This window comes from Salarias fasciatus, chromosome 4, assembly GCF_902148845.1.
Source record: "Salarias fasciatus chromosome 4, fSalaFa1.1, whole genome shotgun sequence".
In the NCBI taxonomy this organism is placed as follows: domain Eukaryota; kingdom Metazoa; phylum Chordata; class Actinopteri; order Blenniiformes; family Blenniidae; genus Salarias; species Salarias fasciatus.
In genome coordinates this window covers 16,970,311-16,993,026 of record NC_043748.1, presented here as the reverse complement: position 1 = coordinate 16,993,026, position 22,716 = coordinate 16,970,311, and the positions used below count along the sequence as shown (strand labels likewise).

Here is a 22,716-nt window from a genome sequence, read left to right as displayed (position 1 = left end):
CCGTTTGTTGTTTCTCTCCATCCCTCTGCCGTGTCCTTCTGCCTCTCCTCTCTTTTATTCCCCACCACTCACTCTTTTCAATCATGTCTGTGCCCACAGGACAATTTCTTTCTTTCTGTTTTTCCCTCTCCTTCCCACTCTCCTCTCTCCTTCAGTTTAACCCTCCTGATATTTTCCAATTCTCCTTGCTTTTTTTCATACTGTCTCTGGCCGTCTGTGCCCTGGTATGTTTTTGCTGACGCTGCATCTCTCTTTCAGTACCCCTTTCTCTCCCTTGCTCTATCTCTCCTCGTTTCGATTTTGAATGGAGATGGCATGATAGAGAATGAGCTAACTGATGAGCAAGCTCGGCAGCAGAATGGTGGGCCGGGAAGAGAAGGGGATTAAAGGATGGCAGGATGTGGGGGAAAAGATGTAGAAAAACGGAAGGGGGAGAAAATGAAGGCAAAGAATGAAATGAATGGAAATGTAGAAGCACAGGGTGACTGGAGGGAGAGGGGAGGCTCAGCAAGGAGAGTAGAAAGGGCAATATATCAGTGAGAAACAGGCACAGGCTTTACTGAGGAGGAAGGGGAGTGAGAGTTCGCATAAAGAGCTGCACTGTGATGGATAAGGTTAAGAAAAGACCAGAAGTGTGTATGTATATGCGTGTGTGTGTGTGTGTGTGTGTGTGTGTGTGTGTGTGTGTGTGTGTGTGTGTGTGTATGTCATTTGACTCCATTGCCAGAACTTTGAGGGTCCCACTTATTCGTTGTTGGCATGACACCTTTGTCTACGACCTACAGCTGTCCCCATTACAGAGTATAATCATACACACTCACACACATACGCACACACACATATCTAGATAGATGATATAAAGGCAGCATATGCAGATGTGAAAGAGAGAAACACAGGAGAGCAAAAATGATGCAAAGAAAATAGGAAAATGAAGGGAGGGAGGGTGGTGGAAGAGCATTCATGTCTCCTTTTCCTTTTAGCTTCCTTGTCTTTACCCACATTTATTCTCTTCCTCTTGACTCTGGCGTTCCTATATATAGCAGTTTGGGAAGGACAAAGAAGAGATTCATAATTAAGGGTTTATGGCGAAGGGAGAATCATTAATTCCTGATTAATTCCTGCGCACTATAGGGGAAAATCTATGATCTGCAATGGCCAATATATGGCGCTATTTCTCGCAGTGAATGAACATACATCAGAGCATTGCAAAGTTTTGGGGCTTGATGCCAATTTCTTGACTGAAAAAGATAAAGAAATAAACTCTAGTAGCTCTCTGGCCTCGTGGAGAGAAAGTCTCCCGTTTGGACCAACAGACTTTTCTGTGTGGAGGAGAACAACATTGGCGCTCTTTCTATGCTTGCACGGGTTTACAGTGTGCACAGTGATCCCCCGACAGTCCAAACACATGCATCTGAGGTTATTTGTCGACCCTCCATTGCTCTTGGGTGTGAATATGTGTTTCTCTTTCTGTGTCTGTCTTCTGATGGACTGGCGACCCGCTCACGGTGTTCTCTGCCTTCAGTCTTCTGGGATTACATCCAGCTCCTGGTGACGAAAATAGATGACTGCGGAGGGGAAACCACTGTATGTAGTGAGAACTCAAATACAAACAGGGAGAACATGCAAACTCAATACAGAAAGGACGGGCTTAGACTCAAAACACAGCTTTGCCAGCGCTTCTTCTTCTTCTTCTTCTTTTTTAAATAGCATTTTTGCTTCATGTTTCCCTTCTTTCTGAGCCTCGCCATCATCAAATTTGCACTTGCCAGCAGGTTGAAACCAGTTTAATCTGGTGGTAGGTGACTAACTAGAACTGATCATGTTCAATGTTTCCATGCTGACTGTTGTTGATCTTGTATCTTGCTTTGCCAGTTAACCACAGACATCGATCTGACAATTATGAGGATATAACATGATTTTTGAGAATTAGTTTGCATGTTTGCTGTGAATTTCAGGACGTCCTCAAGGACGCTTGTGCCTCTGTAAATATTTCACACACGCAAACACATACACACACACACACACCCACACACACACACTCACTTTACCACTGTAATGAGCAAGAAAATCCTGCAGCACCTTGAAATTTAATGCAGGGACATAATGTGCCAAACGATCGTCATACAGCCTATACGCACAGCGAACTGTCATTCCTCGTGAAGACCATTACTTACGCACGCAAGCACACACGCACACACTCACACACACACACACACACACACACACACACTCACACACACACTTGTCCCTTTGTCCCCTTGTTTCTATATCAGTCTCTCTCCTTCTGTCGCACCCTCTCTACCTTCCTCTCTATCCCTTTTTCAGCCAGCTCCACCCTGACCTCTCACAGTCCTACACATACATATACATTTCTTCATGTACACAGACTCACAATTAGACACACACACACACACACACACAGGCACACACAGTAGCTGGGGGCCAAAAAGGCTAATTGAACGGTGCTCTGGGTGTTCTAGCAATGTGTGGCTGGTGAGAGCAGCCAAACACACGAACATGATCACAAGCACTCACGTTCACCGATTCACACACACGCACACACACATTGTGGGCTCTGACCTGCGTCTCACTTGTCTTTTGTCTTGACTGGAGGCACACAGGTTTACATACACACAGGACATCGTGCGTGTATGTGTGAAAGTGTTTCACACACACGCACAAGTATGATGTATGTTTCTATAAATAGCTTCCTCTCTGCCTCTTTACCGTTCAATTTTCCCCTCCTCCCACTACTGCCATGGGAACGGCTGCTCCCAAAGGAGGCAGACAAGACGAGAAAAAGGTGAAGAAGAGGAGAAGGAAAAGAATGGGGGTGAAATATACACTACAATAGCCTTCGAAGCATTTTGTCAACTAGTATCTCTGAAAGACAAACACCCTTTTTTTTCCCCTATTTATTCCTCTCCAGTGTCATTATTTTTCGTACTTTGCTCATTCCTCTTTTTCCCTTTGCGATCTATTTGTCTCCATCACACATCCATACTCTGTCTTTCAATCACTCTTTCCTTTTAAATGTGTTTATCTCCTGACCTTAATGAGAAAAGGCCAGTGATTGAAGACCTCGCCCGTGTGTGCGAAAGTAAAACACAAACACATTAAGATGTACAATCGGGTGCTCTCTCTCCCTCTCCCTCTCTGCCCGGCCTTTCTCACCCCTCCCTCTTGCTCGTTGAACTCGCTGTTATGTGCGTAGAGCCAAATGGTGATGCCACAGTAAATCTCACTCAGTGTCCGGGGATGCTATCACACACTAACACTCTAATATAGCCTGTGTCTGTTCGTGTTTGTGTGTGTGTGTGTGTGTGTGTGTGTGTGTGTGTGTGTGTGTGTGTGTTTGTGTTTGTTTGTTTGTTTTGTTTGTCTGTGTGGGAGGTGTGTTACCAGAAAATACACTTAGCGGAACATATTTAACTGACTCATAATGATGGTTCATTGTGTGCATGTGTGTGTGTGTGTGTGTGTGTGTGTGTGTGTGTGTGTGTGTGTGTGTGTGTGTGTGTGTGTGTGCGTGCAGGACCAGACGTTGTCCGTTTCAGCTCTGATCCTGCTGCCTGTCTGGTTCATTTACTCGGTACATTCAAGCTGAATGTGTTTGACCCTCCTTTGTGACTTTTGACACAAGAGTAATCGTCGCTTCATTTGTTGCCACATCTCGAGTCTGCCTCGTCGTGAAGCCCTGCAGCTCCGCAAGAAACACTGGTCTTAATTCTCAACGCTTGGCGCTGTCACTCATCTTTAAATCCTTGTTGATCATGTTGTTTTTATCTGATATTGGCTCGCTTTACTCTGCAATAAAGGTGAAGTGTTTAGCCATTAAATCCAATAGAACCGAGCATGCATAGGATTACAACATGAACTAATGTTCTGTGGAGGATTTATTTCCCTCCTGCAACTATCCATCCGTTTTCATGCCAGCCAACTATGGGCAAAGACACCCTGGGCAAGTTTCCAGTCCATCGCAGGGCAAACGCAGAGAGACTCACACTCACATTCACACCTACAGGCAACTTGGAGACTCCAGTTAACCTCTAATGCATGTTTTTGGACTATGGAAGGAAACTAGTCCCTGCACAGAAGCATGCATGGAGAGAACAAAGAAACTCCCCCAAACCCAAACAGGGGATGTTCTTACTGTGAGTCACGAGTGTTAACAACATCACCACCATGTCGCTGTATTTGCACATTAAGTTTTCCCATGTACGTAATTTCTCAGGAAAGTATTTAAAAGTTTAATTTTCAAGTTTTCCAGCCTAGTGGTTCATTTTCACTCCAAAGCTTTGGTCTGGTGCTATTGATAATAATGATTTATGTGCAGGATTAATTAAAACCTCCACTGCCAGCAGGAAGCAGTGTTAATATTATTGCAGCACATGGTGGTTTAATGATTCACCAGGTGTAACAGACAGTCAAAGGTAAACACACCGTCTTATGAAAAAAAAACTTGTCATCTCAATATGTGTTTTTGGTCTGATGTGCATTTTGTTTAGAGGAAAAATACTGTATGAATTTGTTCCTTGACTGACCTTCCTTACTCCATTTGAGTGGATGATTCTCGCCACCATCATTGCCAACTGTATCGTCCTGGCTCTGGAGCAACACTTGCCCGATGGGGACAAGACACCTTTGTCTGAACGCCTGGTGAGTTAAACCGGCTATTATTTATAGCTTCATATGTAAAAATGGGAATTTTTTTGAAGCAGTTGTGAGTCTCTATTAGTGTCACTTGGAGATTCATTGAGTTTGAATCTCTAGATTCAAGTGTTGTGTTCATGTTTTGGGATCTTAAACCTTCTTCTTCTTCTTCTTCTTCTTCTTCTTCTCTCTCTCTCTTTCTCTACCTCTTTACGTTTTATTTTCCTTCACAGGATGACACAGAGCCGTACTTCATAGGAATCTTCTGTTTTGAGTCTGGAATAAAGATCTTAGCACTTGGTTTTGCCTTCCACAAGAACTCCTACCTGAGAAACGGATGGAACGTCATGGACTTCGTAGTGGTGCTTACAGGGTGAGTGATAAGATACAGACAACATCTAGAAACACACACACACACAATATTCTAAAATTAATTTCTTCAGAATGGTCATCTGAAAGGGTTCGGAGGAGAGGCTGTCATATGTTTTCGTGCCATGTGTGTGCGTGTGTGTGAGCGTCCTTTCCCTGCTCCTCTGCCCTAATGAATGGCCCCATTCTGTGCAAGGCAGCAGTCAGATCACAGAACAGAACTGCAGGCAGCCAGCAGCCTGGGCAGTGAACAAATGTCACCACAATATATACAGAGTCACAAAGAGTGGGGGGGCTGAGAGGGGACCAGACACCAGAGAGAAAGCAAGAGGAGTGGGAATAAGAAACATTTTGTAAGGTTTTTGTGTTGCAAGCTCTGGAATGACATAAATTCAGTGGGAAGGAATGGAAAGAAGTTGTGCAAGACCTTCCTATTAAAGCGGTACAACGCACACATCTGCAGAACAGGCAGCATGGGCAAAGCTCAACTGTGAAAATGTCAGAAAAGTTAAATGCCAAGTGCAACAGCAAAACACTTTCCCTTCAGAAAGAAGGGATCTTCCTATGATATTTGGGGGGAAAGAGGAAGAATTTCAGAGGTCTGTGATGAATGCTCTCAAGAAACGTGAAGCAAAAAAAGGATTACCATGATAGTTATTGTCACACACACAGTATTTATAATGTGGATCATGGAAAATTGGCCGTGAAGATCAGATGAAAAGTGTGAATATTAATAGAATTATTGTACTTTGCTCACAGTTTAGATTCAGAGATGAAGTTCTGTCCTCATACAGCTGTATCAACAGGATAGTCAACCGTCACTTCCTCTGAGGCTCACATGTGGGACGTAGGTTATGTTTAAATATTGATTCCATTTAAATCGATGTGACCCAGGAGTGATGTGTATTCAATCCTTTTGAATGTCTTCCTGTTGTCATCAAAATTTCCTAAATCAACTTAAGTACGTGTCTGAGTAACATATGAGGCTCAAGGATTGATGGGGGATTAATAGCTCTTCCTCACCAGCTGCACAATTTCCACATCACATTGATTTTATCTGTTAAAACACACATTCAGGCTCCCATAAACCTGTTTTCCTGTCTGATAGTAAAACTTACTACATGCTGGCACAAGCTGTTGTGTTGAGGTCATTGCATATTTTTGAATGTGCATGTGGTGATTTGGAGACTTTCATGGCTTACATAAACCTCAAGCATCTTTGCTGACAAAGCACCAGTGAATCTGATGATCCCCACCTCCTTCTGCCCACAAACACACACGGTTGTACACACACACACCCACACACACACACACACACACACACAAACAGGTGCTGAGTGAGCACTCGGTCTGGCCGTATGTCCTTAAGCTTTAATAAGAGCAATCATGAAGCCAAGCTCCTCTCTGCTTGGCACAACAGAGTGAGTGTAGGAGGGAGGAGAGGTGACAAGACAAGTGTCAGCAAGACACCACGAAGTTGTAAGACTCAGAGACAGAAAAGTGTGAAAGCAAGAGGTCTTCATCATAACAGAATTAAAAAAAAAAAAAAAAAACAACTAGCAAGTGAATCCGTACTGCATTGTATTGCATCCTTATCTTTTGTCCCGCTCTTTCAGTTCCCTATTGAGACGTTTTTATGAGGCACACTGTTTGACAGCCTCAGGGTGAGCATTGTTTCATGAGCGCCGATCCCTGAAGTGCACGAATCTTAAATACATCTGGTTAATTTGTAAAGCAATGATTAATTGTTTGTCAAAAAAAAAAAAAAAAAAAAAAAAGAAAAGAAAAATGTTTTCCTAAAGTGATAAAAACACCTGATTTATTCTACATGTATAATCCAAGAATCGACATGTTTCCCTGAGTGCCTGTGGAAGTGACCGGTGTGAAAAAATAAGTGGAGGTCTAAAATTCAAAGAGAAACTTAAAAAAAGATGCAGTTGATGCCATATCAGGAATGCCTAAACACATGTCATGTTTGTCATGTAAGCATGTTGGTTTCTTTATTAATTCACACAGAGGATAAAAATTGTATCAAAATATACAGAGAAGGGCAGTGCTGATGGACTTAAAGCAACCTATGCTGTTGAGCATATAGATTGATGTCAATAAGTGATGCATGCACACACGGACGCACACACACACACACACACATTCTTTGTGTGCTTTCTCTGAATGGCAGCAGTGTTTTTAGCGGTGCAGGTCTTTGAAGATGAAAGAGTACTTGGCCTTTCTGCCCACCTCTGGTGGAAACCTTTGACAACCCACTGACCACTACACACACACACACACACACACACACACACACACACACACACACACACACACACACACAAGCACATTTCCACTTCAAACACTCCTTTCCATTTCCTTCTCACTTGTAGCCGCTCTCATCAGACACACACAAAGACAAACATATCAAATGGGACCTCGCATGTCCCCGTAGATTTGCTGGATTAACAGTTCACTTTACAACCTTGTTGGATGTCATCTGATTTGTGTGCACCCATGTGTGTGTCTTGACCTATCTCGCTGTAAATTGCCAGAGTGGTTTGGCACAGAGAGTAAGCTAGTTGTTTTTTATACCCTTTATTGATTATTAGTCCAATTATCCTTAGTTTATGGCCTTGCATTCGGCCTTTCTGCAAGCTCGTTCAGGTTGTTTAGATACAAGATTCTCAGGCAAGTGATGGAATGAAAGTCATATAAAAGCAACTAAAAACACAAGAAAATGTACATATTTTATCAGTTTTTTCAGTGTGTTGTTTTATATATTTTATTTGATTTGTTTTTTGCTATTGTTCATACCGCAACATAAGCAAAAAGACAATTTCAATTGTTTTAATTGCATTTTAGGTTGGGGTGGGACACCTTCCTTATGATATGTGACATTAGAGTTGATATATAAAAGTGATTTAAAGAAAGAATAAGATGTATCACAAAGTTGGGTGAGAGTGTAAGTACATCCATTTCAGAAACACATTAACCTTTCCTCATTTATGTACACTTGTTATGTCTGTGGCAAAATTTGCATAAGAAAAAATCAGACAGAAAATATAGGTATGCTTATTTTTAATGTATGTGTTTTTATTAAATTTTCCACAAATAAACACAAAAAATGTATTGTTATTTTTTTTTTTTTTAGAAATATTCAAGGTGAGTTCAGAGATGATGCTTTGGTGATTAATTTATGCCATAAGGATTAAAAAAGGGTGAAAAGTGCATTGAGTGTTTATAAATTATAAATGACACATATAAGAGATTAAGATAGTGAATTTTAATTTGGTAAAGAGAAAAATTCCGGCAGAATTTAGTGGCAGACGCTTTGATACAGTCAAAATGATCAACAAATCAGATTGTATGTTGAATGTCTTCATTTTAAATAGAGAAATTTTAGTGTTCAAGTTTATATTTTGCAAGACATAATTTTGTTTTGGAGATAGATTTTTCTTAAGTAACAGTAATTTGAGGGATTTCACAGTTACTTGATCATTCTTTACAACCAATTTGAGCTGCCGTGGGGAAAGATGGAGACGAGCATCATGGTGCTCACACATTGAAAAGAATTATTCACATTCCTGTTCAAACCTTTGAACAATTTGAAGATTGCAATTAGTGAAGACCACGTTTTTTAATAGTGATAGGTGAGTGGAGTGTCACACTAGTGCAATCGGATATAAGAAGAAAACAGTGGATACAACAAAAAACGATGAGTTGGATTTTAAGGCTCGATCAAGTGATTTGCTTGGTGATGAAGGTTATGATAATTAGTCACATTCAGCTGTGGTCAGCAAAAGAGCGGATGAACGGGGAGAACAAGAACAAAATAATGTTCATGCAATACGTTTAATTCCAAAGTAGAGTGGCGAGTATAAAGATTGTAATTGCAATAATATCCGATGCAAAGCTCTTCGTATCTTGTGCAGCTCAGTATCTTTACCTGTGTTTACTTGTACATGATGTATAGCGTTACAGCATAATCCATATGACCCACTTTCAAGCAGGCATTCTTGGGTAAAAAAAAAAAAAAAAAAAACACTCATGTTTCATCTTTGATTTGCACTCCGTTTCTGTGCGCAGGGATGGGTTTCATGGACGTGTGCTTGTGTGCTCTTGTGTGTTCGTCGTCGACGTTGCAAGACGTTTACATTAAAAAGAGAAGAGAGATGGAAGAAGAAGAAAAAAAAAAACAATCAATCCGGCTCCTCCCTTGGCCCTGTTACCAAGGTGATACAGAGATTCTATCAATGAGCCAAGGTCCCTGTTGCCATGGAAACACTTATGAATGAGAAAGGGCCCTGTAACCGTGGAGACGGTGTGAATGAGGTGCTGCCTCATCGGTCTGACACCGCTTGTGACGACCAACGCTGTTTAGAAACAGATTTTTTTAATCATCTCATCATCACTAGTGTCACCCAAACTGTTGTTATCATCACTATTAGTGCTCCCATTTTAAAAAAAAAGAAAAACTTGAATCATGCCCCCTTCACATGAATAGATGATGTGAAGTAATTTAAAATGGCAGATTTTACTCAAATGGTCTCACCAATAATGCAAACACAGACGTGCTCATTTATAATATATGCATAGTGCGATATGTGCAGAGACCAGAGGACGGGATGTTAGGAGAAGGAGAAGGGTGATGGCGCTGCCTTTTTCCACTCTAACCTATTTCTTCTCATCTTGGAGGAAAAAAAAAACTGTACTTAAAAAAACAAATAAGTGGAAATTAAGACTAATATTTATGCAAAACTATTGATGAAACAGGTGAAAAAAATGCATGGCTAGAGATAAACCTCAGCAGATTTTGACAGACGTTGCATTGGACAAAGTATCCGTAGTGTTTGAGCTGATAGTTCCATACATGAGAGCCCGTCATATATTGATAGTTTGTCTTTGTTTTTTTTTCACAATCTGCTTGTGGAGTTAATCGTTCTGACAAAGAGACGGATTTCGTCCACAACTGTGAAGATCACCATCTGCATCTGTCATTGTATCACCATCTTCACTTGCATCTATGCTCTGCTGTTTTACCAGCATGCTAATGTGTCCTTGGGCAAAACAATAAATTGTTTCCTTGGAAGTTACGTTTTGCAGCAGTGTTTGCTCTCTGACCTCCTTGTTATTCAGGATTGCCAACCATATAGATCGATATTGTGCATGTCATATGAGATGCGTGTGCAGTATACAAATTAAATTGAGCAAAAATAGTGTGAAGTCTGTTGGAAACAAATAATGATGATCAAATTTTTAATTTGCAAATCACAATGCAATTTGTAGACAATAGAATGCTTGCTGTGCTGTACAGTTTCTTATTTATTTTTGTTGCAGAAAAACAACACATATTACAAAGACTTCTTTTGTTTTTCTTCTCAAATAAAGCCAGATCCAGTCTCACATCCCAGTCATAAGTAGGTGTGGGTATTTTAAAGTGAAGGAAGGATATTTCAGTGCAGGAATGTGTTCGTGTCAGGCTTTGTGTTTGAGCTGTGCAGGCAGCTGAAATGGAGTAATGCCTTTTGAGCAAACCGAGAACCTCTCGATTACAAGTCAGCCTCTGATGAGGCATTCGATATCGCACAATGTCATTACAAGGACCCAAACCTATACTACTGATGGAGCACCCTCCACTGGAGGGGCTTCCTGGTAATGCAACACCGATTCAAAACCACAGCCGAGTTGACTTTCACCCCAAAGGCCTGAGTAGGGGCTTGCTTTTCATTTCTCTTCGAATTTGTGAGACTCCAAACAAAGCGGTTGGACTTTAAACCTGTGATTAAGGCTCTGCTGTGTCACAGGGCCTCTTAGTAGAACAGAGGAAAGGAGAAATGTGTCAGGAAGAGAGAGGAAGGAAGAAGGGAGTGAAAGAAGTGGGAAGTAGGATGATTCACGGTGCGCGTCAGACACGAGGACTGACTGGAAGTCTGGCGGCACAGAGGAACATCTTAACCCTCTCCAGTGTACACACACACATGTATACACACATGCATGCTGTTTACACCTTGCTGTTCAGATGGCACAGGTGCGCTGGCACACACCACGGCTTGTTTGTTCTGTAGTGTGTAGAGAGGACTGAGGAGAAACATTAAATGCAGCAAGAATATGAATTGGCTGATATGAGCTAGTCAGCATGTCCTTTTTTTCACCATCTGCCAGAGCATCCTCTCTCTCTTTGTCTGTCTTTCTCGCTCTCGCTGTGTCTCCTGATGCCTTTTTTCTCTCCTCTCCTCGGCCCGCTGTCTTTTTCCTCGCGTCTTCGCTCTCCTCCCAGTCTTTCCATCATTCTCCTTCTTCATTTACAATCCTGCTCTCATTCTGACACAAACACCCTGCCTTCAGCCCGTCCCTCTCTCATCCTGATACACTTCTTGGTCCTACTTCACTTGTCAGCTGTATTGATCAGCTCAGCTCTTACAAGATTTACATACAGTTCTCACCCAGTTCTCTGTAATGACCTGGCGTTGGTTTGCGAGCGCATGTGAGGGAAAGCGAGAAAGAGTGGGGTTGACTGACAGTGACAAGGCTGACTGGCTTGAATATTGATTCGCCGTGCACACTTCTGTGCATTTGTCTCCTTCCCTTTAGGATCCTGTCCACTGTGGGTTCAGACTTCGACTTGCGGACCCTGAGGGCGGTGCGAGTATTGAGGCCTCTCAAGCTGGTTTCCGGTATTCCCAGTAAGTCAATACTCTTCATTGTAACAATGAAAACCAAAAATGAAACAGCTTTTATTTTCCTCCCACTCTATTGAGAGCTTTTTTTTTTAACACCCCCCCCCCCCCCGCCACCCTTCATGTACAGCTCAGAGAAGCATGTTGTCTGAAGATTTTGTGCAGCTTCTGCATAATGCACCATTAAAAGTGGTTCTCGTGTGCACACTGCTCATTTTTCAAATGTTATAGTGGCAGTACTGTTCCAGCACGACTGCCACTGCAGTGTTATTAATAGCCTGTTCTCCACTTCAGGTCTGAGCAGGCAAACCAGGGCTTACTCATCACAGAAGTCACTGAGCTTGCTGTAAAAAAAAATCACACGAGCAGACGTTCTGCATCGCTATGATAGATTTCAATTAATTATGATCCACAGAGACCATCTTATCACACATAACTAATAATAGCCTAGGATGTGTACAAAATGTCAAAAAATAAAATGTTGAATTTCATACTGTAGTGCTGGGATGCTCCCTGTATTTTTTTCACCATCCTTTCACGACCGATTAATGCTAAATTCTGCCACCAAAATCTGAAATCCTGACACTGTTGTTGTGCGCTTCAGGCTTACAGGTGGTGCTCAAATCCATCATGAAGGCCATGATTCCCCTGCTGCAAATTGGCCTGCTCCTTTTCTTCGCCATCCTCATGTTTGCCATCATTGGCCTGGAGTTCTACATGGGCAAATTCCACACAACCTGCTTTGACAATCACACAGGTAAAAAAAAGAAGGAAGCGTGCATGTGTGCGAGCCAACGTGTGTGTGTGTATAATTGTGTGTGTTGCGTTAGTCAATAGTGCAGACAGGATTATTTCACAGTTTGCCCCAGAGAAGCCTGCACCTGGTCCTGCTGAGGTAGACTTTTAAATAGTTGCAGTGCTAATATTAGAGATGCAAGGCAGGTTATCTAAACACCATATTGGGCATTAAACTTAGATTCAATGTATTTGTGATGAGGAAATCTGTTTCACCAAGATGTTTCCTCATTTCCAGCTAATAATTGCATAAATCCCAGCCCCTTTCTAAATGCAAATACTTCAGTAACAGATTATATTATTTGCTTGCCTGCATCTGAATGTGTGTGTCGTCTCTCAGGTGAAATCCGAGAGGAGTTTCCATGTGGGACAGAGCCTCCATCGCGGCTGTGTCCGGAGGGCACCACTTGCAGAAAATACTGGTCGGGACCAAACTATGGCATCACCCAGTTTGACAACATCCTGTTCGCTATCCTCACCGTCTTCCAGTGTATCACCATGGAGGGCTGGACTGAGCTGCTCTATCATGTACGTACCGCTAAGCCGGGGTGGGGCACACATGCACACCCAGGGAGGTGTTTATGGGTCATTTTATTCATCTACCCCAAAATAAACAAAAGCTGTTAGTGTAATGGTGCATATCCGGTTATGTTAGGAAGCCCAATGACACTACAGAGAATTAAAGCATGAAAAAAAAAAGAATATCATGGAAAGCAGTTCATTTTGTCCATTTAGTAAAATGTATTTAAAAAAAATCCAATATTTATCCATCATGTCTGTCAATATTGTCATATTCTAATTCAGTACTTCACACGAGATATTATTTTTTTCTCCAGTAAATTGTAAAAATGTGATTTTCTCTTTTAGCCTAATAATTGCTGAAGTACTAAACTTCAGATTTGGTTTTCACCTGCAGCGACCAATAAAATAGATACCTTGTTCCCGACAGTGTCATCACTCAGGTCCATTACTGAATATTTCTCCGCTGTCAGTGGCAACGGTTGCTATGGCAACCAGAGGCAGACGAGGGTCTTCGAGTGTTACTGTAGTCGTTTCCTCCTCCTCCTCATGAGCCTCCCTTTTTCACCCCATTGTCCATTTTTTTTTTTTTTTTTTTTAGTTTTTCATTTCTTTTATTGTTATTCTCATTTCTCCTTCATTTCTCCGCTCACCCTTTTCTTTCTCCCCTGTCCCTCTCACTTTGTGTCTCTCCCTTCGTTGTGTCCCTCCTTCCCGGTGCTGCTCTATATTTAAAAGGGCCTGTTCAGCCCAAGTTATTCTTGCAGCTGCCGGGGAGAGGGAGCGATAAAAGTTTAATGGTAGAAAAAAGGGTCTGCAGTACATTGGGTACACAGAGGCAATGCTATCATACAAGCAGGGCGGAGGAAAGATGGAGGAGACCAGGGTAAGACATACAGGGAGGCTATCGGAAACGGATAACAAAACAGAAAGAGAAGCAGGGGTCCTCAGGTACGAAGGGTGAAATGAAGAGTTGGTGCAGAGATCGATCGGTAAAAATGAGGCGGTGTGAATGAGGGAATGATAGAGGGTGAAATGCCAATAATGAGGGAAATAAATAATGGTCAAGGATCAAGTTTGAAAAGAAAATGCAAAATAAGAGACAAAGCAATAAGGAGTGAATAAAAACAAGGGAAAGAAAGTCTGGGTGAGAGAAGGAAGAGACGGTGAAGGATGGAGCAGAGTCTGTTATACATTATTTAATCTAACCGAGCAGCTAAATAGAGTGGCAGATATGCATTTACTTATTGAGATGACTTAAAGCAAAATCATGTTCATCCTGATGTTGTTTATATTTCCAACAGCAGTGGACAGCACTTTGGACTCCACTGGCGTCCATCTTTTTAATGGCATTATTGGCCGGGAGTTTATTCAGGAGATCAAATCAACTTTTCTCTGACATAATGTTGTGTGCTAATTAAATAAACCTCTTCCAAGACTGAGTATTTAAGATGCATGATATTTTGGATTAGAATAGAGATGCAGTTAATTACACCCAAATTTGGCAAAAGGCCCTGAAATGATTTAGCTGCTGTGCAGGGGCTGACTTTCAACATGTGCTTCCACTGTGTATCGACCGATTTCAAAATCTAAAACTGTATTTTATTTTATATTTTTGTAACTAATGCCTCTGTCACGATCCTGCTGTTCACTTAAATAAACTGTGATTCCACTTCTGTGTCTCAATACGGCACTTGAGTGAATTTGATGACCGAAGAGCAAAACATTGATCAGTCTTTTTGATGTCCGCAGAGCAACGATGCCTCAGGGAGTGCATGGAACTGGATGTACTTCATCCCCCTCATCATCATCGGTTCTTTCTTCATGCTCAACCTCGTGCTGGGTGTGCTGTCAGGGTAAGTATGCGTTGTGTTTGTGAGGCCAACACTACATTAGTATAATGATTTTCTAACCTATACACATGAAACTTCGCCACAGTGTGAGGAATGTGTTTTCGTGTTGTCCGTCTGCTGAACGTGCGCTCTGTGCGTCCGTGCAGGGAGTTCGCCAAAGAGAGAGAGCGTGTGGAGAACAGGAGCGAGTTCCTGAAGCTCAGACGGCAGCAGCAGATCGAACGGGAACTCAATGGTTACCTGGAGTGGATCTGCAAAGCTGGTACGCAACATTTACACACAAGTTAGAAGTGTATTGTTAAGTTACATGCATTCTGTGCTTAACGAGTCATATCTTGAGCTGTTCTTTATTTTTATAAGTCATGTTTAGCGTTTTTTCGGCATGCTTCTGCTGGAGCTCTGTTAAATCCTGTCCAGATTAAACTTGTTATATCACTGTTGCACTCTTACAGTGTACATATGAGGGACAGCCGTGATTTACATCACTGCAGGATGGTTTAAAGACACTTCTTTGAAGCTTGGGAGGAGAATACTGCACTCATGGATCTCTTTCTGTGGTGTTTGTGGCCCGTCTGCTGAGGCCAGAAACGATGGAGAAAAGATAAGAGGCCTTGACGCTAGACGTTGGAAGGAACAGACAAAAGGGCAAATAGATGGGGTAGACCTTTGATCATCTTAAAATAGACAATCTACATAAAGGAAGCCAGAAAACAAAGGCGGGAACGGTGATTAACACAGACAGGTGCAGGCTGAAATCTTCCTAGTTTTAATTAAAGAATGACAGCTAATGATGATATAAGTTCATTAATGTGACGACGCACTAATGCTGCTCTGTCTGTGTTTTGCAGAAGAGGTCATCTTGGCAGACGACGAGAATGAAAATGATTATGATGGTATTAATGACTTCATTAAGTAGTATTGATATGTGTTATTAAAAAAAAAAAAAGCAGGTTAACATTTGTACTGTTGTGTTAATTTCATTTTTGTATATTGAAGGTTCTCGGAGGAGAGCCACCAAGAACCATAAAAGCAAAGCTGAGCTTCTAAACCCAGAGGAGGGGGAGGGAGATTTGGCAGTAGGTAAGATACAAGCTGTGTGTCTCTCTCTCACACACACACACACACACACACACACACGCACATGTCTCCCATGACTCTAAGCGACACGACATTGACTTACATTAATTCTCTGAGCTGAACCTCATCCTCACCTTGATTCACAAGCCATTTACTGCAGATTGCAACTGTGTAAACAAATTTAGGTTCACCCAACACACACATTTAGACACACACGCACACACACACACACACACACACACACACACACACACACACACACACACACACACACACACACACACACACACATATACACGCACGCTGACACTCACAAAGGCAAACCACAGGTACACAGAGATGCTATCTTATCTTGCATATCGGCATTACCTGACCCCGCTCTCCTTCCCTTTCCTCTGCTGCCCCTCCTGTTTATGTTCTCCATCTTCCCTCTACATTTAACTTTCCTTTCTTATTCCTTTTTGTGCTTCTCCTCCAACCCCCGCTTCTCCATCACTATTAATTTACTTAGTTTTGTCTAATTTTTGCTCCTGACTTTCTTTCTGCTCTGATCTCACAGTTTAAATGAAGTAACCTGCTTCAGTATTCATGTCATTTCGAATAAAATTCTGAAAAAGCACAAATTATTTAGTATACAGTGCACAAACTGTACAGAGGCTATACAGAGATATTACAAATAATTTTCTTCAGCGATGATGTTTCCGCTATGATTTAAAAATCAAGACTTTTCTTTAACCCTACAAAAATTACAGTTAAGTTTTTGTTTGTATTTATTTATTTATTGTTTGCCCAACAGTGACATGAAATTTCCTTCTTTACTCATTTGGATGTTCTTTTTATTTAATTTACAACATATTTATAAACAAGTATCTGTTTGTCTAGTTGTAGGGAAATGTTAGTCCACAATTTCACTGTTCAATTCAGCATGAATTTAATATGTCGCGGTTCCACTTCCAGGCTCCCCATTCGCCCGCGCCAGTTTGAAGAGCTCCAAGCTTGAGGGATCGACTTTCAAGCGGCGAGAGCGAAGATTCCGTTTCTTCATCCGGCACGTCGTCAAGTCCCAGGCCTTCTACTGGATCGTCCTGTGTCTGGTGGGCCTCAACACCATGTGTGTGGCAGTGGTGCACTACGACCAACCTGAACCACTTTCAGACTTTCTGTGTGAGTATGGGGCTGGGGGGGAGTTGTTGCGTGCGTGGAAGCATCCACGGGGTAATTCCACAAATGCACAGATACTGTCATCGCAGATTACCTCGAGGGAGCGGTGCGTTTGCAAATTCATCAGTAATGTGACTAAATCCACAAAAAGTGCTGACCCAACCCTTTAACGGAAGCATCCAACACACACGCACACACACACACACACTGTCCTCCTCTTGCACAGGCTTTTTGCACATATATGCACGCAGAAGTACCTAAAAGGGATGAATTAAATCAAATAGAAATGCATCGCTTTCAGTGATTGAACTCCAATGCAAAACTGCGTGCAAACCTGTGGTCTCATATATAGATCTCTTACAAATGATGCCAGTTATTTTCATATATTTATTTATTTTTATTAACAGATTGTGTAAATACCAGCTCTGTAAAGCACCTCTCTTCTTTGCTTGTACGAGCTCAGGTTTTGACATTTTGCAGACATAGCTGATTGATGTGGGACTGATGATGCTCTCCTCACTTTTGAGATTCATTCCCTCCTCTCTGTCTTCTTCCCTCTGTCTAGATTTTGCTGAATTCATCTTCCTGGGGATATTCTTGACAGAGATGCTTATAAAGATGTATGGCCTGGGCAGGCAGGCCTACCTCAACTCCTCCTTTAACTGCTTCGACTGCATTGTGAGTTCTAGTGGTCTTGGACACACACACGCACACACACACACACACACACAAACACACATACAAGCTTATGTACACATGCACTTGTCTCTCTGGATGCGGACGTGTCCACATTATTTGCTCAGTTTGATGAATAACACATGGTGACTTATGCTAACGTTTGCGTTAGGTGATTTGTGGCAGTATATTTGAAGTGTTGTGGGCCATGATTCAGCCGGGCACATCGTTTGGCATCAGCGTTCTACGAGCTCTCAGGTTATTGAGGATCTTCAAAGTCACCAAGTGAGTCCTCGCTTATTTTTTTGTATTATTTTTTATGTTATTTGCTTAAATTACACAACAGTGTTGTCATATTAGCTGCCACTGAACCCTTGCTTTTTGTCTGTGTTACTCAGGTACTGGGCATCTCTGCGTAACCTCGTCGTCTCTCTGCTGAACTCCATGAAGTCCATCATCAGCTTGCTCTTCCTGCTCTTCCTCTTCATTGTCGTCTTTGCCCTTCTGGGCATGCAGCTCTTCGGAGGACAGTCAGTGCAGCTCTCTCCTTTTTTTGTTTCCTTTTAGTATCTATTCTCCTCAGCTTTTCTTTTAATAGGTCTTATTTAATCTTACGCAGAGAGATTGGTTTTTCATAATTTCCAGGATGCCTGAGTCATGTTTGGAGTAGCAATCAGACAAACATTTGTTTTTCTTGCAAGATGCCAAGATAGATATTGCTGTCCTCTTTCAATGGTCACTGCATCCCTACTTCTGTTTTCACCCTCATGCTTCTTTTTCCACCTCTTTTCTCCTGTTTTTTTTTTCCTCTTACTAGGTTTAATTTTGAAAAAGGCACACCTCCGACCAACTTTGATACCTTCCCCGCAGCAATAATGACAGTGTTCCAGGTGAGCAGCGTGGACTGTTTATTGTAAAAGGGAAAAATAGAGGGGCTAAAAGCAGAACGACAGAGAAAGAATAAGGTTTGATTTGGATGAAGCGAGCACAGAAAGTCTACACATGCAGAAGCTCAGTCAAATGGCGTGTTCTCTTTACTAAAACTTGTTAAAATTGATACAGGACATGATGTTCACGTTCTACATGCACGGTAAGTCTCGTCTAATTATTTCTGTTTGCGTGTGTCTGACAGATCTTGACCGGTGAGGACTGGAATATGGTGATGTACGACGGCATCAAGTCTCAGGGTGGAGTCAACAAGGGCATGGCCTTTTCTGTCTTCTTCATCGTCCTCACGCTTTTTGGCAACTGTATCCACCAGTAACAGTTAATTACCACGGTGCCCATTAGCCACACATTTCATCAGTTATTCATCAGTGGTCTGCGTCAGCTCTCTAAGCATGAGTGTCATGCAAGCTATTAACTTCTTGGGTTTTGTACATTCCCATATATCAATTTAAACTGAATTACATAATGATCTGCATTAAACTGAACGCTTGTGTTGATGTCTGATGCATTCTGGCTAAGTATGCAAGCAATCTTCTGGATAGTCTTTAACGCTGTGTGCAGACACCCTGCTAAATGTGTTCTTGGCCATCGCTGTGGATAATTTGGCCAATGCACAGGAACTGACCAAGGTACATCCAATTTTGATCAACATCTCAAGAAAAAGGAAAAAAAAAAAAAAACATATGTGCCTCATTTGCACTTTTGTCGCTCTATTCATTCCTTTCTTCTGTGGTCCTTCCTTGCCTCTGCAGGATGAGCAGGAGGAAGAGGAGGCGGCCAGTCAGAAGATCGCCCTGCAGAAAGCCAAGGAGGTGGCTGAAGTCAGCCCTCTGTCTGCTGCCAACCTCTCCATTGCAGCGTGAGTATCTGTCTAGATTACTTTTGTGTTTACTTGTTTTTTGGCAACAGCAGCAGGATTCTTATCAAGCGCACATCACTTCTGCGTTCAGCATTCAGGACCTTGGAGAAAGCACAGGGCAGCAGTCTGAAGTGTTCAGAAAGAGCTTCTCCCATCTATTCAGCCCTGCGCTCTTACTACAGCACTTAATCTTGTATCGTTCTGACAGTGGTAGCGGTAGCGTTGATAATTGAATTTTTTTTTTTTTTTTTTTCAACAGCGCACTTGTGACACAAAAACTAATCCAAATGATTTTTTTTTTCTTAGTTTGTCAAATTTTTTAGCTACACACTCAGAGTTTATGTTTTTGGGGCGCTTTCTGCTTGTCGCTCCTACATGTGAACCAAAGAGAGTGTTTCTGAAGGAAAACCTGACACACAAGGACTTGTTTCTCTGCCCTCTTCCTACAATCTCTTCCTTTTCTTTGCTTTAATTTATTTCTCTTCCTGTCACACTCTTTTTTTATGTATTCTCTCTCTCCCTCTCTCTGTCTCTCTCTCTCTGTCTCTCTCTCTCTCTCTCTCTCTCTCTCTCTCTCTCTCTCTCTCTCTCTCTCTCCTCTCTCTCTCTCTCTCTCTCTCTCTCTCTCTCCTCTCTCTCTCTCTCTCTCTCTCTCTCTCTCTCTCTCTCTCTCTCTCTCTCTCTCCTCTCTCTCTCTCTCTCTCTCTCTCAAGCCACAGTTGCATTGATCTAGGCCAGCTCTCCTCTGGTCAGGAGAGTCTTTGATCTCTTTTCTCTGTATACACAGGGGTCTTTCCTTTCAGTGCTGCTAAAGTTCACACACTCTCAGTCTCTCTCTCTCACACACACACATACACACACACACACACACACACACACACACACACACACACACACACACACACTCCAATGTGATCTGCACAACAGGGGGAGCCCATGTCTGCTTTTGAATGCCATACACCTGACAGGTACACACAGGCCTGACCTTACTGCTGTGACACATCAGAGAAACCCACAGACCAATGCAGGGAAACACATTTCCTTTGGATGGCTCTCTGTCACACTCTAACATGGTCATTACATGTTCATGCCATATCATGAATCACACTGTGTTGTGTAATTGTTTGTGTTATGTACTGTGTCTCACTGTGATGTGAGCATTTGTGTACGTGCTTCAGCAAACCTTATTTTAGCCAGGCTTCCTGTTAAAGTTTAATATTTGTTTCTCAATACAGTGTATGTGTATCTGTGTGTGTGAAAGTGAGACGAACCGCATATCTACACGCGGTAGTCAAAATACAATACAGTGTGTTGATAATATTGCAGCCACATAAGTTTAAAAACAGAAGACATTGAGATTTCTGTGAAGACAGTTCTGGGTATGCTAAGCAGGGATTTTAAACTCAGAGATACCAGCAGTGCATGAAGAATCTTTTAAGAAGATATTCTGTGGTGGACTCAGGAAGGAGGCTGCTGTGAAAAGTCACATAAAATCTAAAGAAAAACAGTTGTAAGGCTACATACATCTAACGAAGCCTCATAAAATAAAAACTTTAAAGAGCTGCCGAACAAACTAAATAGTTCCTGGAGGTTCAGTCATCAATCAGGGAAAAATAGAACTACCATAATAAAACATTCAGATCCCTTATCGATGGTAACATATCGAATCCAAACAGAAAATTAATTATTAGTCTTGTTTGTTTCTTAGTGGAAGAATTTAACTTGAAAATATCATGAATAAACTTTAATTGTGCAAAGTTTTTAAATACATATCCAATTCTTTTTAGTCAGATGTATTTGGGGTATTTTAATAGGAAACTAAAATACTTCTCAGGGATGGCAGTGTTGCTCAATTGCATGGAGGAAATTTTACAGAAATACAGTTAGAAATAATTGCAATTTAAAAAATTGCACATGAAGGTATTTCAGTTCTGACATTGACAGAACAAAGTGTCCTTAGATTAAACTTTGGGGTGAGAGTGGTGTGTAAGTCAATAAGAGTTTACATTATGATCATCCACTCAACATATTGGGTACTATAGAATACTATAACACATATTGAACAAAATTGCTCCTACAAAATGCTTCCTATTGGTTTTTGATACTCATTTTAATATGAGTTAAAAAAAAAAAACTAGGTGACATGATATTTTCTTCATTATTAATATATAAAATACACCTTCCTGTAATCAGTCACTTCTTATTAAGAATGTTATTTTTTTCTTATTCCAACAGGCTGATCTGCAGATTAATGGCAGTGCCAACAGTTTTAATGATAATCTCACTGGCATAAAGGACAGGACCATCAAGTACAATAAACAAACAAACAGATGCATAAACATGTAATGGGTGAAAATGGAATTTGTAAGACTGTAAATAGGAGTGCGTCCGAGCGCGTGTGTGTCTTTGTGTGAGAGGGATTACATTCCAAAATACTATATTGTTATAGTATTATATTATGTATATTATTGTTATACTACATTTTCTGGGTACAAAATTAAAATTAATAAAGTTACTTATTGTATTGTAAAGTTACTTATTGTAAAAAATAATTTTTCCCTTCACATTCCATGTGAGCAGAGACCATTTTTCATGGTCATACTGACTGTTTGAATGAACAGTGAATGAATTGTCCATTTTGGAATGAAATCCTCCTTCTGTTCTTTCGTGCCATCTCACTCACCAGCTGTTTCCCTCCTCAGCAACAAAGTACACAGTGAGTGTCACAACGCTACCGACCCCTTTCTGGACTGGTATTTATTTATTTGTTTATTCATTTCTGAAACCCTTCTGTTATTGACTTTACATCCATTTCTTGCCTTCCTTTGTGTTTTAGAACACCCTCTTTTTCCTTGTCATTTTTAATTCTTGGCCTTTCCTTTGATTAAATTCACACACCTGGCTTTCTTCAGCTGTTATTTGTGTTGGCTCATTTTTTTGACGGTACCTCTTCTGTTGCCTGCACCTCGCAGTACGGCTGTTGCTTCACAGTGGTTGACTGTTGGCCTCAAGAGCAAAGGGAGTTTAGAGTTGAATTCTGGTCGAGGTGTTGGAGGGAACGAATGGAGGTGGTCATAGGCAGGTTTGGGTTGCTGCTAACTATTTACTTTAGAAAAAAAAAATGCTTCATCATTCTAAT

At 41.5% G+C, this 22,716-nt stretch overlaps 1 protein-coding gene across 27 annotated transcripts in view; it reads left to right on the top strand.

Moving 5' to 3' along the window:
- cacna1aa (calcium channel, voltage-dependent, P/Q type, alpha 1A subunit, a) overlaps positions 1-22,716 on the top strand; it is a 68,842-nt gene that overhangs the window by 11,682 nt on the left and 34,444 nt on the right. For 20 of the 27 annotated variants that reach the window (XM_030089206.1, XM_030089195.1, XM_030089198.1 and 17 more), the window contains exons 2-19: positions 4,554-4,659; positions 4,887-5,026; positions 11,605-11,696; positions 12,295-12,447; positions 12,826-13,013; positions 14,757-14,860; positions 15,004-15,119; positions 15,706-15,750; positions 15,854-15,937; positions 16,892-17,098; positions 17,661-17,773; positions 17,943-18,055; positions 18,169-18,300; positions 18,588-18,660; positions 18,903-19,020; positions 19,280-19,347; positions 19,471-19,577; positions 22,280-22,330. In XM_030089206.1, coding sequence (XP_029945066.1) covers positions 4,554-4,659; positions 4,887-5,026; positions 11,605-11,696; positions 12,295-12,447; positions 12,826-13,013; positions 14,757-14,860; positions 15,004-15,119; positions 15,706-15,750; positions 15,854-15,937; positions 16,892-17,098; positions 17,661-17,773; positions 17,943-18,055; positions 18,169-18,300; positions 18,588-18,660; positions 18,903-19,020; positions 19,280-19,347; positions 19,471-19,577; positions 22,280-22,330 — 2,010 coding nt within the window. The remainder of the gene's footprint in view (positions 1-4,553; positions 4,660-4,886; positions 5,027-11,604; positions 11,697-12,294; positions 12,448-12,825; positions 13,014-14,756; positions 14,861-15,003; positions 15,120-15,705; positions 15,751-15,853; positions 15,938-16,891; positions 17,099-17,660; positions 17,774-17,942; positions 18,056-18,168; positions 18,301-18,587; positions 18,661-18,902; positions 19,021-19,279; positions 19,348-19,470; positions 19,578-22,279; positions 22,331-22,716) is intronic. The other 7 variants (XM_030089210.1, XM_030089209.1, XM_030089207.1 and 4 more) reach the window with 1 other exon arrangement.